Raw genomic sequence first — 14,088 nt, forward strand, 5'->3', positions numbered from 1 at the left:
TAGGTAAGTATATGTGGAGATGAGAACATTAATTATATGCTTAGGTTGACAACATAGAGGTAGGCTTAGAAGAGGATGCAATATTACTCTAGGTCGATATTATTGACTTTGACTCAAACAACTGGTGGCAACGGTGACAAAGCAAAGGCGCCATGGTCCTAATGCAGGCAAGGTAAATGGGTCCTTCTCCCTGATTTGGTAGCATGTGGATTGCAATGGGCCTACCACACCCCAGAGTGTCAGTGCCAGGGCATCTGCTTCATTACTGATAGCTATACCCCTGGGTGAAGTGAATCTATGCTGTAGCATTCTTACATGGAGCAGCATGGGTCTCTCGATTCACAACAAAGGTAGTCATTACTGATAGCTATACCCCTGGGTGAAGTGAATCTATGCTGTAGCATTCTTACATGGAGCAGCATGGGTCTCTCGATTCACAACAAAGGTAGTCATTACTGATAGCTATACCCTTGGGTGAAGTGAATCTATGCTGTAGCATTCTTACATGGAGCAGCATGGGTCTCTCGATTCACAACAAAGGTAGTCATTACTGATAGCTATACCCCTGGGTGAAGTGAATCTATGCTGTAGCATTCTAACATGGAGCAGCATGGGTCTCTCGATTCACAACAAAGGTAGTCATTACTGATAGCTATACCCCTGGGTGAAGTGAATCTATGCTGTAGCATTCTTACATGGAGCAGCATGGGTCTCTCGATTCACAACAAAGGTAGTCATTACTGATAGCTATACCCCTGGGTGAAGTGAATCTATGCTGTAGCATTCTTACATGGAGCAGCATGGGTCTCTCGATTCACAACAAAGGTAGTCATTACTGATAGCTATACCCCTGGGTGAAGTGAATCTATGCTGTAGCATTCTTACATGGAGCAGCATGGGTCTCTCGATTCACAACAAAGGTAGTCATTACTGATAGCTATACCCTTGGGTGAAGTGAATCTATGCTGTAGCATTCTTACATGGAGCAGCATGGGTCTCTCGATTCACAACAAAGGTAGTCATTACTGATAGCTATACCCCTGGGTGAAGTGAATCTATGCTGTAGCATTCTTACATGGAGCAGCATGGGTCTCTCGATTCACAACAAAGGTAGTCATTACTGATAGCTATACCCCTGGGTGAAGTGAATCTATGCTGTAGCATTCTAACATGGAGCAGCATGGGTCTCTCGATTCAAAACAAAGGTAGTCATTACTGATAGCTATACCCCTGGGTTAAGTGAATCTATGCTGTAGCATTCCAACATGGAGCAGCATGGGTCTCTCGATTCACAATAACGGCAGTGTTTCTGACTTAGGCACTCAGCAGCAAAATAGAAGTTTATAAAACACAGAATCAACATTACAATATAAAACAAGAAGTCCCCAGACTGTATATTAAGCACCTAAAGCATAATCTAGAATAATGAACCACATCGGATAAATCGTTCTGACCTCAAAGAACGAGAGACACTTTGGCATCACTTACGTTGTCAAACTTGGGTTGATCCTCGGTCATTAACCAGCGTTCAATATTATTATGAAAAAATGTAGTCTTGAAACTGTAATTGTTTTCTTTATATTAACAATGTGCAAAGATAGAAATCAGTGGAGTGCTGTACATGGCAAGTAGGTATTGGTAAGAAATATACAATGGTATACGAATCAAGTGGAACCATCTAGAGGTTGTCCACAAGGATGGATGAGAAAGGAGACGGGAGTGAGGGAGGCCTTGGGTGTGTCCTAGGCACTAGCTGTTAGAATTTGTAGTATGCACCCCATGTTGTGAGAATTGTAGGGTGCGAGCTGGATTGAGGGTTATAGATGCTAAATGTGCTCCTTGAAGAAATGAGTTTTGTGCTCCTTCTTGGAAGGACACATCTCCTACTACCAGGTTCATCCACTCTGCAATTTATAAACAACACTGGGGATTGAAACAAGTTTTCAAGGGATTTCAGTAGTGTGAAGGTTGTTGCTTTGAACCAGTTTCTAGCAGTGTCATAGTACCACTGCCACTTCTTCTCTTAACTTTCCTCACAAAAGTGGCCAACAAACACAGTGGAATAACAAACATTGCAAATGTATCTTAAGCTTGATGAGAATTTGTTTCACACTTGGTTCAGTGAAAACTCCAAAACTTTGATATTCCATAGCACAAAAATGTTAAATTCCATAGTTGCAAAAAAATACATAAAAAGACATTGCTACAAAGATCTCTGGATTAAGAGTTAAAGCTGCTCATAGTTTGGGGTGTACCATTATATGTAGCACGGAGAGATCTAAATCCAGACTTATAAGGAAACCATTAATTAACAACCCCACTCCATCACGGCGACACCCCCTATACCGTGGCCTTCCACCCATAGCCCCATTAATTTCTACAAGTATTCAAATAAAAGAGTAAACTTAAAGCACATCGCAACAACTTATGTGTCAATTCTGCGGAGTACAATCATAAAAAGTGACAACAAAGGACACTGGGCCCATCTTGTCTGTCTGCCTATGATTTGTTTACACAGATACATTGCACTGTAATATGCGATTGTGCTGACAAAGGACGCTCAAATTGAGCACAGGTGATTTAATTTAGTGTTACTAGTGCGCTCTAATTTTTATTGTTGCAAAAGACAGGGTGTTGTGACTAACCATGTACTTTAACATAAGAGCTGCGGTACCGCCCCACAGTTACATTTTACAAAGTCACACAAAGTTTGCATGCCCATTTTTGTCAACTCAATTTACTTTTGTTCAAATAAAGTTTTGGAACAGCAAACATCCGCCACTTGTCTTTGGGAGGAAGCGTCAGTCTTGCGGATAAAGTCCTTGGCGACGAGGTTCTGTTTGTTTTTGAGAGTCAGTGGGTAGAAACAGTGTGGCTATCTCGAATGGAGTAAGGCGTCCATGTTATGATCTGCAGAACTGCAATGCACAAGGGGACCAGGCAAATCAGAGAGAACATGGCTCCATGAAGACCTAAAAACAAGCTGGAAAGAAAAATTCACTTTAAATAAGTCTTGTAGCATGCAACAATGTATGGTATACAGTATAAAACACACTATATATGTGTGTGTGATTTTGTGTATATATTTTCGTTGCTTTATGCATAAAATACATGTATATATTGGGTTTTTTTCACCGAAAAATACAAAGATTAAAATGACATTATAGTTAGGTGAAAATATCAGTTCAAAATAAAACATTTAACAAATAAACACTGACATTAACTGGTAATAGCTTACGGAGCTAACAACACATTGCATCCTCGCCATGCCCTGCTTATGAACTCATATATTACACTACCCATGACATGTTCAATTACATCATTGATGACCAATCTCAAATGAGAGCATTGATGACATCAGTGATGCCATTATAGATTACATCATCCAATGAGTAACAGTTTGCTATACACTTCGGACACTGAAGGGTGTTTAGTGAGCTACATCTAGAGCAAATTTGCCATAGTTTCTGTACTACTAATAAATATATGCATCTGCAACATGCTTGACCTCCTAATAGGACTTGTGATGTGGGCTTTTTGTGAAGAGTTGTCCACAGGACAAAAGCTGAGCTATCAATTTTTCCTGGGGCAGGCCTCAAAAATCATAAAAATGTTACTAGACCTGCAGGTATAGTGACTTAAATAATCTACTCGACCTAATTATAATGCTTTTGACCCTTAAACTGGTTTCAAATTATGTGATTCTGGGCAAATATTTTATTTCACTGAGCCACCATTTTCCTCTTTATCACATACGAAAGCACTTTCAAATACGTCAGTTCAGCATGTTTGCTCAACCAAAAACACTTTTGTTTGATTTAATAAACTACAATATTACTCCATATATGATAAAAATGAAGCCCTGACTTGCCTCTTAGTTCATTAACTACATTGTAATCAGAACAGGGGCAGGAATGTTTGTCAAATCATGTTTAAAAGCTATCACTTTTAATAAATACATACCTAAAGCACATTATTTGCAATCAGCAGATTGTCCATTGAAACATTTCCCACTGACATGTGGTTTTACTGCTACAACTATATAGTGTATAAGGTATAATGTTTGGAAATAGAGTTTCTGCAAATATTTGCCATTTGTACATCACCAAGTAAAGTGTTCTGATTTGTTTTCCTCCTGTTTAAATCTTTATTTGCATCACACTTTCTAATTACAAAAAAAAAGTTATTTCGTAATTCTGATTTGTCTTGAAATATATGTACTATTCATTTACAGGCTCTTAAAATGTTGTTTGTTAGAAAAAAAACTGACATCTTACAGCCTTTTGTTTCACAATGTTTGTCAGACAACCCACTTAACAAAAACCTCTAACTGTACTAAGAGAAAGAAATGTAAACATAATTTTTCAGGACAAGAAACTATTAGTAGAAAGACAAACTGGAATTTATTTGTCTTCGGTCATCGAACTGTAAGCAAATGTGCCAAGAAAGAAACAAGATTTAAAGGTGTCTTTATTACTCATCCACTTTCTGAATAAACAGAACACCTGTTCTTTTCAGCTTAAGTTCACTCCATGGAGGAGTAGATGCTAAAAATAGCTCAACCTGATGAAATCTGACTTGCCATAATGAGTGGGACAGTAGATTTGTCAAGGCCTTTAGGATCATGTTGTATACACTCCAGGAAACAGACGATTACTTAAAAAAAAAAGTGGTTTCTGAGGGGTGCTATTTTCCATGCAGCCCCTCCACATCAATTTTGTAACACCCTGATGGTGCCCCTGCCCAGATTAGGGGACCAAAATCATAGAACAATATGCAAATTAGCCAATAAAGGGCATTATGGGGCGCTCCTTACTAGCCAGCCAATCAAAACTTTTGATTTTTTAAATTTCAGCCAACAGTTTTGATATCTATACAGTTTTAACGTAATGTTTAAAAAATTACTAAATAGAATTGCTCCAAATCACAAAAAAACACATTTTGTGGGTAAAGCTGTAGCTTTCCTCCAAATTTGGTGCAATGCTGTTCAGCTGTAGCGCTGTTCAAAATTCCCTATGGAAATTGCCTCGGGAAAATGCATGTTGAGACACCCCTTTTTTCTTCGCCCCGCATGATGTATCACCCTGAACCTTTCCAGGAAGGATTTGAGATGGATGAACTTTTGTACTGGAGAGTTTCATTAAGATTATTCAAATGTTGCCAAAGGTATTATCAAAACAAAAACACTCCTATGGAAAATCTGTCCTAACTATAACTACACAGCAGCGACCGCCATATATAAAACATATGATTTTACGCCAAATAAATCTGAAAATTTCAGGTTACTGTTTAAAGGGCCAGGACCTGGTCAAAAGTTGTGAAGAAATATTTGCTCCCAGTGTGTAAGTGAATTTATGATCTATTTTTACAGTGAATTATACCAGTGAGCATGTTTGCTACACAAGAAGAGCAAGCACACTTTGAGCACCAAAAACCTCTTTTCACACGCTGTTCCAAGCTGAAGCTAAACTGTTTACCTGAGCATCTCGCAGTCCTACCTCAGCATGCAAATCTCAATGTTCATGCCAGGGTCACACTTTGCCGTGAAAATTACTATTTGCATAGCGGAGTGGCGCGGTTCTAAGAGGTGAACACAAACCAGTCCAACTCCAGCTTTAAGTAGCAAGCAAAATTTGGTTGATTTTGGTTCAAAAAATATGCATTGCAATGTAGTGCAAAATGGATTGCAAATTCAATGAACTGGTGTACGTATTGCATGCGTTTTGGTTCCAAGTGTCAATATTTTTAAAGTTATATTATGAATTGTTAATTTGTTTAATTGTGTATGTTGTATAGCTTCGTTTAGTGGAAAGCATGAATTGGCAGAATAAATCTATTTGATTGACTGGCCTCACTTCTCTTGTTAGTTACAAGGACCTATACGAACTTGCTTGTTTCATTCGTGGTTTATTTTAAGTAGTTACACCAGAAAGCCAGTAGAGGGCAGCGAAACTACACCTTTGCTAAAACTGGAATAAAAATGTGGTTCGGTGAATTACATACTAGCCTCAAAATCACCGTCCATAAATGACTTCCGAGCTTATATACCCTGTTGCTTGTAAAAACATACATTGTCAACAGCAAGACATAAAGGCATATATAGATCGCAAACATATAACAATATTAAACAAACATTTTGAAAGTCTTATCGCTCGCTACCTCTTGGAGTACGCATGAAAAGCGTGCAAATCATAGATTTCTGCGGGTGGTGCCCCTCCTGTGCCATGAGCAGGTTTTGATCATTAATAGGTGTAGTGGAGAAAGCCTCTGTCTTAACATTAGGACTTTCAAATGCCTCTGTTCAATGCCAGAGTATGTCATCAAGGGGCAGATGTATCAAGATACCTATTTGCGATTCTCAAATAGCGATTTTTTGAGAATCGCTATTTGAGAATTGCAAATGGTAGGTAACAACAACAAAAAAAAATTGCAATTTTTTAGCGATTTCTTGATATTCCTTAATTGCGAATTCGCAATTTGCAATTATGAAATACTTTCCCATTAATTTCTATGGCCCAGGAGGCCCATAGGAAGGAATGGGAAGTTATTCTCAATTTGCGATTCGCAATTTGCGAATCGCAAATTGAGAATAATTTCAAGGATGCAGGGGTGTCCAAAAGACACCCTGCTGCACCCCTGAAATTTACATGTGTGTGCATATGGAGCACATACATGCCCTAAGGGCAAGTATGTGCGCCACAAGGCAACTTTACAAATGCCAAAAAGTGCATTTGTAAAAGAAATCGCAAATTACCACCAACTACAAGTTGGTGGAAATGTGCGATTTCTTAATTGGAATTCGCACAACTTGGGTGCTTCATACATAGCATTTAAGGAATCGCAATTTGCGATTCCTTAAACGCGGACGCAAAATTAAGGAATCGCAAATTTTACGATTCCTTAAATTTGCGATGCGATTTCCATGATACATCGCATTTTCCCTTTTTTTCTCGCAAACGCTGTTTTTTGGCGAATCGCAGCGTTTGCGAGAAAAAAAAAACGGACGATACATCTGCCCCCTAGTTCAAAAATGTTCCTTTAATTCTATTTAATTTAGTCCTGGGGCCGCATTATGGAACGTGCCCCAGGGGTGCAACACACGTGTGACCACTTGGTGCCGAAACGCCCCGGGGACCCTTTGGTATTACAGAAGGGGCCGCAGACGCTTGTGCTGCCCTTTCTGTAATACAGACAGTGAACTTATAACTCCAACACTATCACCAGAGGGTGTTCCCTCACTTGAGGTAATCCCTTTGCCTCTGCGCCTGTGCCGTATTAAGGACGTAAGGGCAGAGACAAAGAAGCGGTCAGGTGGCGCACTGTGCAGATGGGTGCCGCCTGCACAGTGAAACGCTGGAGCATTTGCTTCAAAGCCTCTCCATATTTCACTTGAAGGTTTCTGCCTCCAGAGCAGTGCGAGTTCAGTTAATAGGGCGCACTGTCCCGTTTAGCGCCTGGCACACCTGTTTTAATGTGCGCCGAGGCGCAAACAGGGAAAGAGCGCCCTATGTGTAATAGGGCCCTGAGAATTAGAACGGGTTAAACAGGATTGCAAATGCCAGCATGAAACTAAAATAAAAGAACCTGGATGCAGGGATGGCCTTTGCCCAGACAGCACCCTGGAAGAAACCCCATCTGTGCCCCCTCCCACTCGTCCTCTTTAATTGTCGATGCTTTGACAATTTAATGGTAATAGGAAGAAGGTGGTGGTGCAAGATTACGGAGCACCATTAAAAGAAAAAAAAATCAACAAGCAGAAAAGGACGCCAGCAGTCTTCAGAAAAAGCGTTTAATCACTTTTCTTCAGATCTAAGTTGAAGGGAGACGGCTGTATGGAGCTCCAGCGCCCCTCTGGCGGTAGGCGCCCTGGGCGTGGGCCCGGCTTGCACATTGCCTCTGACTGGAAGAGCTACTCAGGCATGACGCTTGTTCATTTGAGAGCTCTGCAACATCCCTGCTCATGAAATATGGGGTGTTCCTTGGCCCACTTGGAAACACACTTGCACTGTTCTTTTTGAGGAGTAGCGATGTGTATTTCTGAGCAGGAAATGGCCTTGCCAAATGTTACAAAATATGTACAAATGTTTAGACTTTGTGGGTTTTCCAGGTATGGCCACTGATAATCCCCTAATATCCAATTTTTATCCCCAAAATGTATTACAGCGGAAAAATCCAAGATGCAAGTAGATTTTCCTCTGTAGTAAGAGAGCTGTTTGTGGTCCGAAAAATCTGCCACCCTTGATTCGGAGTCAAGATTTGTCATGGCCAACTACCAATTTAGCTTTGTGTGCCCTCAAGCAGCAGCGGCTCCTCCACTATGGCGGAGGAGTGTCGCCCACACCGGCCAGCAGCTGATCAAATGAAAAATTAAATGATGATAAACTCGTTTATTATCGTTTTAATTTTCTCTCTGAGCCGAGACTTAGGGCGGGGCCAGGGTGGTGACAGGCTGGAGGGAGAGTGTTGGGCACCGCCCTCAGTGCGCATGTGAGTTTGGCCGGCCAAACCCACAAGCGCAGAGAAGCTCTCTCAAACCCCAGCTGCATTGCATAGGTCCCAGTCTGTGTGGGAGCAAGATCATCAGCGCTCAGGCCAATCCCGGCGCTGCTTTCAGCAGCATGAAAGCAGTGTCAGGACTGGCCGCTGTGCACTCTGGGAACCTGTGCATGGAGAAGCGATGAGGCGAGAATGTAAGTGTTTCTTGTTTTTAACAAATATGCCCCCCCCCCCCCCCCCCCAGTTCCCCACCTTCCCCCGCCCTGCTACTCTGTCAACTCGCCGGCCGCTACAGCACTCAAGTTGAGCCTAGGTGTGCAGAATGCATTGTTATATGGGGGCAGCATAATTACTTTACACACCAGATCCCCAAGTGAATGTAAAGCCTTTCTCTGTTCATATGGAGATCGGTGCCTCTCACTGCAGTTTCAAGCTAAACTGGGGTCATGCAATGAGGCAAAAAGGTGCCAATTATGGGCTGAGGCCGCACACCCTGCTGCTTATTCTCCCGTAGCTATTTTATTGTGTCAGGGAAGCTTACATTGCTGTTCAACATGTGCCCCTTGTCTCTGAGAAAGGAAGCATGCTTCTGTCAATCCTGATGTGTCATTTGGGCTATGCGGCCCCCTCTATTGTAGGTTAGTGAGGCCTGGTGAACGCCTGCTCGGTATTAAACCCCAAAACAAATTGCAAATATGAATGGGGCATGCACTGCAGGATGAAAGGAGGGACCAACGCAGGGCACAGGAGAATACAGTGTAGGCTGCAAAGTGGCTCATGCAGTTAAAGTGAAACAGCACTGGGTTCAAGTGTGGGAGAAGCAAAGAGTCCAAAGCAGTGTAGAGTGTCAGAGAAAGAAGAAGCGCAAAGCAGTGCAACATGTCAGTGGGAGAAGAAGCGCCAAAGTGTACAAAGCAGTGCCGCGTGCCAGAGGGAGTAGAAGCAAAAAATGTATCCAAAGCAGTGCAGTGTCTCAGTGGGAGAAGAAGCAATAAAAGTGTCCAAAGCAGTGCCGCATGTGAGAGGGAGAAGAAGCGCCAAAGTGCCCTTAGCAGTGCCACGTGTCAGAGGGAGAAGAAGCAATAAAGTGTCCAAAGCAGTGCCGCGTGTCAGAGGGAGAAGAAGCAATAAAAGTGTCTAAAGCAGTGCAGTGTGCCAGTGGGAGAAGAAGCACCAAAGTGTCCAAAGCAGTGCCGCATGTGAGAGGGAGAAGAAGCGCCAAAGTGCCCTTAGCAGTGCCACGTGTCAGAGGGAGAAGAAGCAATAAAGTGTCCAAAGCAGTGCCGCGTGTCAGAGGGAGAAGAAGCAATAAAAGTGTCTAAAGCAGTGCAGTGTGCCAGTGGGAGAAGAAGCACCAAAGTGTCCAAAGCAGTGCCGCATGTGAGAGGGAGAAGAAGCGCCAAAGTGCCCTTAGCAGTGCCACGTGTCAGAGGGAGAAGAAGCAATAAAGTGTCCAAAGCAGTGCCGCGTGTCAGAGGGAGAAGAAGCAATAAAAGTGTCTAAAGCAGTGCAGTGTGCCAGTGGGAGAAGAAGCACCAAAGTGTCCAAAGCAGTGCCGCATGTGAGAGGGAGAAGAAGCGCCAAAGTGCCCTTAGCAGTGCCACGTGTCAGAGGGAGAAGAAGCAATAAAGTGTCCAAAGCAGTGCCGCGTGTCAGAGGGAGAAGAAGCAATAAAAGTGTCTAAAGCAGTGCAGTGTGCCAGTGGGAGAAGAAGCACCAAAGTGTCCAAAGCAGTGCCGCATGTGAGAGGGAGAAGAAGCGCCAAAGTGCCCTTAGCAGTGCCACGTGTCAGAGGGAGAAGAAGCAATAAAGTGTCCAAAGCAGTGCCGCGTGTCAGAGGGAGAAGAAGCAATAAAAGTGTCGAAAGCAGTGCAGTGTGCCAGTGGGAGAAGAAGCACCAAAGTGTCCAAAGCAGTGCCGCATGTGAGAGGGAGAAGAAGCGCCAAAGTGCCCTTAGCAGTGCCACGTGTCAGAGGGAGAAGAAGCAATAAAGTGTCCAAAGCAGTGCCGCGTGTCAGAGGGAGAAGAAGCAATAAAAGTGTCTAAAGCAGTGCAGTGTGCCAGTGGGAGAAGAAGCACCAAAGTGTCCAAAGCAGTGCCGCATGTGAGAGGGAGAAGAAGCGCCAAAGTGCCCTTAGCAGTGCCACGTGTCAGAGGGAGAAGAAGCAATAAAGTGTCCAAAGCAGTGCAACATGTCAGTGGGAGCAGAAGCGTCAAAGTGTCCAAAGCAGTGCAGTGTGCCAGTGGGAGAAGAAGCACCAAAGTGTCCAAAGCAGTGCCGCGTGCCAGAGGGAGAAGAAGCAATAAAAGTGTCCAAAGCAGTGCAGTATCTCAGTGGGAGAAGAAGCAATAAAAGTGTCCAAAGCAGTGCAGTGTCTCAGTGGGAGAAGACACCTACTATGCCCTCCGAGCAGACCGCCCGGCCGGCAAGGCGGGGGGCGGTGTGGCAATGATTATCCGCTCCACTTTAAAATTCCAACTTCTCGTTCACTCCCTGATACCCAACGTGGACTACTTGGTGGCCCGTTCGCTCAACCTTTCTGCACCCCTCACCGTCGTTCTCATGTACTGCCCCCCCCCCCAAACCCATGCCTTTATTTGTCACGGCTCTACAAGATCTTCTGGCCACATTGGTGGTCAACAACTCCTCGGTGATCCTGCTTGGTGATTTCAACTTCTGGCCAGGTGACCCCAGGGAAGGCGCGGCTTCTAAAGACTTTTCTGCTACCCTTCAGAGCCTGAACCTTACCCCCCATATTCTGGCTCCCACCCACGCCCAGGGCCATATCCTGGACCAACTCTGGTCACTACGATGCAACGTTTCTCCTCCTACTATTCTCCCCTGCATCTGGTCCGACCATGCCATGATTTCATTCCGCATCCACTCGGCTTCCGCCAACAAGGTGCCTCCTCCCAAAAATTTACTGGCCCGCAGCTGGAATCAAACTGATCTCAACTCTCTCTCGCTCTCCTTGGCTTCCTCTGCTCCGGATCTTACTGACCTCTCTTTGGATTCGCAGACAGACGCCATTAGCACTTGGCTCTCCTCCTCTTGCGATCAGGTCGCTCCGATTAAGAAGGTCAAATCTGTTCGCCCGCATGACGCGCACAAATGGTTTACCAACAAGCTCAAAGCTCTTAAACTTGATCTTAGGAGGGCGGAGCGTCATTGGAGACGGAACTATGGCCCTAATCTTCGCGCCAAATATAAACTCCTCCTGAATGGTTATAAAAGAGCGATCCTTGCGGCCAAAACTAAATACTTTACTGAGAGAGTTGCCCTATCAGCTAACAAATCCCGTGAACTTTTCTGCCTGGTTCACAGTCTGGCAACCTCCGACCGCACCAGCACCAGCACCAGCACTGCTCCTTCTCAGGCCCTCTGCTCCTCACTCAATGACTACTTCATTGATAAAATCACTAAAATCAAGGCTAATATCCCCACGGTACCCCCACCCAGCCTCTCATGCTCCCTCCTCCTGTCTCCTTCCTCTTTGGATCATTTCCCTCCCATTTCTATGGACCGGTTCCTCAACTTGCTCATAAAAGTCAAGTCCGGATCTCCGGCGGACTGCGCTCCTGCACGGATCCTTAAAACTCTTTTCACTAGCTGTCCTGCTCCCCCTCTTGCCCTTCTCAATGCCTCCCTAGCACTAGGTTCTGTTCCTTCATCCTTTAAATCCGCTACGGTTCTCCCTATTCTTAAAAAACCTGGCCTCGATCCCTCGCTCCCCTCTAATTTTAGGCCGATCTCCCTCCTCCCTTACCTGGGAAAGATCCTAGAAAGCCATGTCACATCTTGCCTGTCCAATCATATCGAGGAGCACCACCTTTTGGCCTCCCATCAGGCGGGCTTTCGTCCAGGCCACTCCACAGAGTCAGTGGTCATCGCCGTCCTGGACGAACTCAAAGGGAAAGCGGACATCAACCTCCCCCAGGCCCTGGTCCTCCTTGATTTGTCCGCTGCGTTCGGCACGGTCGATCACTCCATTCGTCTCGACCGTGTCAGCGCAGTGGGCATCCGGGGCACCGCCTTTTCTTGGCTTGCGTCCTTTCTCTAGGGCAGGTCCCAAGCGGTTCAACTCTCTGGCTTCTCCGCTCCTCCCCGCCCGGTCACCTGCGGGGTCCCCCAGGGTTCTTCCCTTTCCCCTCTTCTTTTCAATCTTTATATCTACCCCCTTATTGCCTCTCTTCTCGAGCTGGGGGTCTCTGTGTATAACTACGCAGATGACCTCCAGCTCGTCTTTGATCTTTCTTCCCCTTCTGTTTCTCTTCCTAAGTTCTGCTCCACTTTAGTTTTTATATCTGATTGGATGAGCTTCAATCATTTGAAGCTCAATCCTGACAAGACGGAGCTCGTCCTCGCTGGGGGTCCCTCTAACCCCTGGTCCCCGGGCCACTGGCCCCCCTCTTTTGGTTCCCCCCCTTCACCGATCTCTCTTCGGTCCGGACGCTGGGCATTAAGGTCAGCCATGACCTTACCATGAACGCCCAAGTTAGTTCCGTAGTATCTTCTTGCTTTCTCTCTCTCCGTCTTATCCGGAAAATATCCCGCTATTTTTCTACGGATGCCCTCAAAACCATAGTCATGGCTCTCATCATCTCTCGCCTTGATTATGGGAATGGCCTGTACGTAGGCATACCGGCCTACGAAACTCGTCGCCTTCAGGCCATTCAAAACCAGGCCGCCCGTCTCATTCTTCGCCTTCCCAAATCTTCCCACATCACTCCTGCACTCAAGTCCCTTCACTGGCTCCCTGTTCATCTCAGATCTTTCTTCAAATTGGCTTGTGTGCCCTACTGTGCTCACACTCGCTCAGCTTCCCTCTTCATTGGATCTCTCATCCCTCCTCACGCTCCCAAACGCACCCTCCGCTCTTCTTCTCTTTCCCTTCTCCATGTTCCCCGTTTCCGCAAATCCAGAACGGGAGGCACCCGATTCTCGGTTTTGGCCCCCCGTTTCTGGAACAGCCTCCCTCTGTCCATCCGCTCTATCCCCATCTACACTCACTTTCGCAAAGCTCTTAAAACCTTTCTGTTTTCCCAGGCCTTCCCCTGCTAGCTTTCCCGCGCCTCCTCTATGAGTCTGGTCTAACCCTCAGCGCCAGGAAGCCGCTTGGTCGCAGTGCGCTTAATTAAGGTCTTTTTTCATTCATTAATTCATTCATTCATTCAAGTGTCCAAAGCAGTGCAGTGTGCCAGTGGGAGAAGAAGCACCAAAGTGCCCTTAGCAGTGCCACGTGTCAGAGGGAGAAGAAGCAATAAAAGTGTCCAAAGCAGTGCAACATGTCAGTGGGAGAAGAAGCACCAAAGTGTCCAAAGCAGTGCAGTGTGCCAGTGGGAGAAGAAGCACCAAAGTGCCCAAAGCAGTGCAACATGTCAGTGGGAGAAGAAGCGCCAAAGTGTCCAAAGCAGGGCCACGTATCAGAGGGAGAAGAAGCAATAAAAGTGTCCAAAGCAGTGCAGTGTCTCAGTGGGAGAAGAAGCAATAAAAGTGTCCAAAGCAGTGCAGTGTGCAAGTGGGAGAAGAAGCACCAAAGTGCCAAACGGATGCAACATGTCAGTGGGAGAAGAAGCGCCAAAGTGTCCAAA

The 14,088-nt window shown here is 45.1% G+C and overlaps 1 protein-coding gene across 4 annotated transcripts in view; it reads right to left on the reverse strand.

Annotated features, from left to right (window-relative positions):
- Positions 1–1,562: 1,562 nt before the first annotated feature.
- LOC147684886 (solute carrier family 68 member 1-like) overlaps positions 1,563–14,088 on the reverse strand; it is a 221,551-nt gene continuing 209,025 nt past the window's right edge. For all 4 annotated transcript variants that reach the window (XM_086940761.1, XM_086940759.1, XM_086940760.1 and 1 more), the window contains exon 8: positions 1,563–2,983. In XM_086940761.1, coding sequence (XP_086796887.1) covers positions 2,854–2,983 — 130 coding nt within the window. In that variant the 3' untranslated portion in view covers positions 1,563–2,853. The remainder of the gene's footprint in view (positions 2,984–14,088) is intronic.

The sequence above is a fragment of the Lissotriton vulgaris genome, chromosome 10 (genome assembly GCF_964263255.1).
Source record: "Lissotriton vulgaris chromosome 10, aLisVul1.2, whole genome shotgun sequence".
NCBI classification, from domain to species: Eukaryota; Metazoa; Chordata; class Amphibia; order Caudata; family Salamandridae; genus Lissotriton; species Lissotriton vulgaris.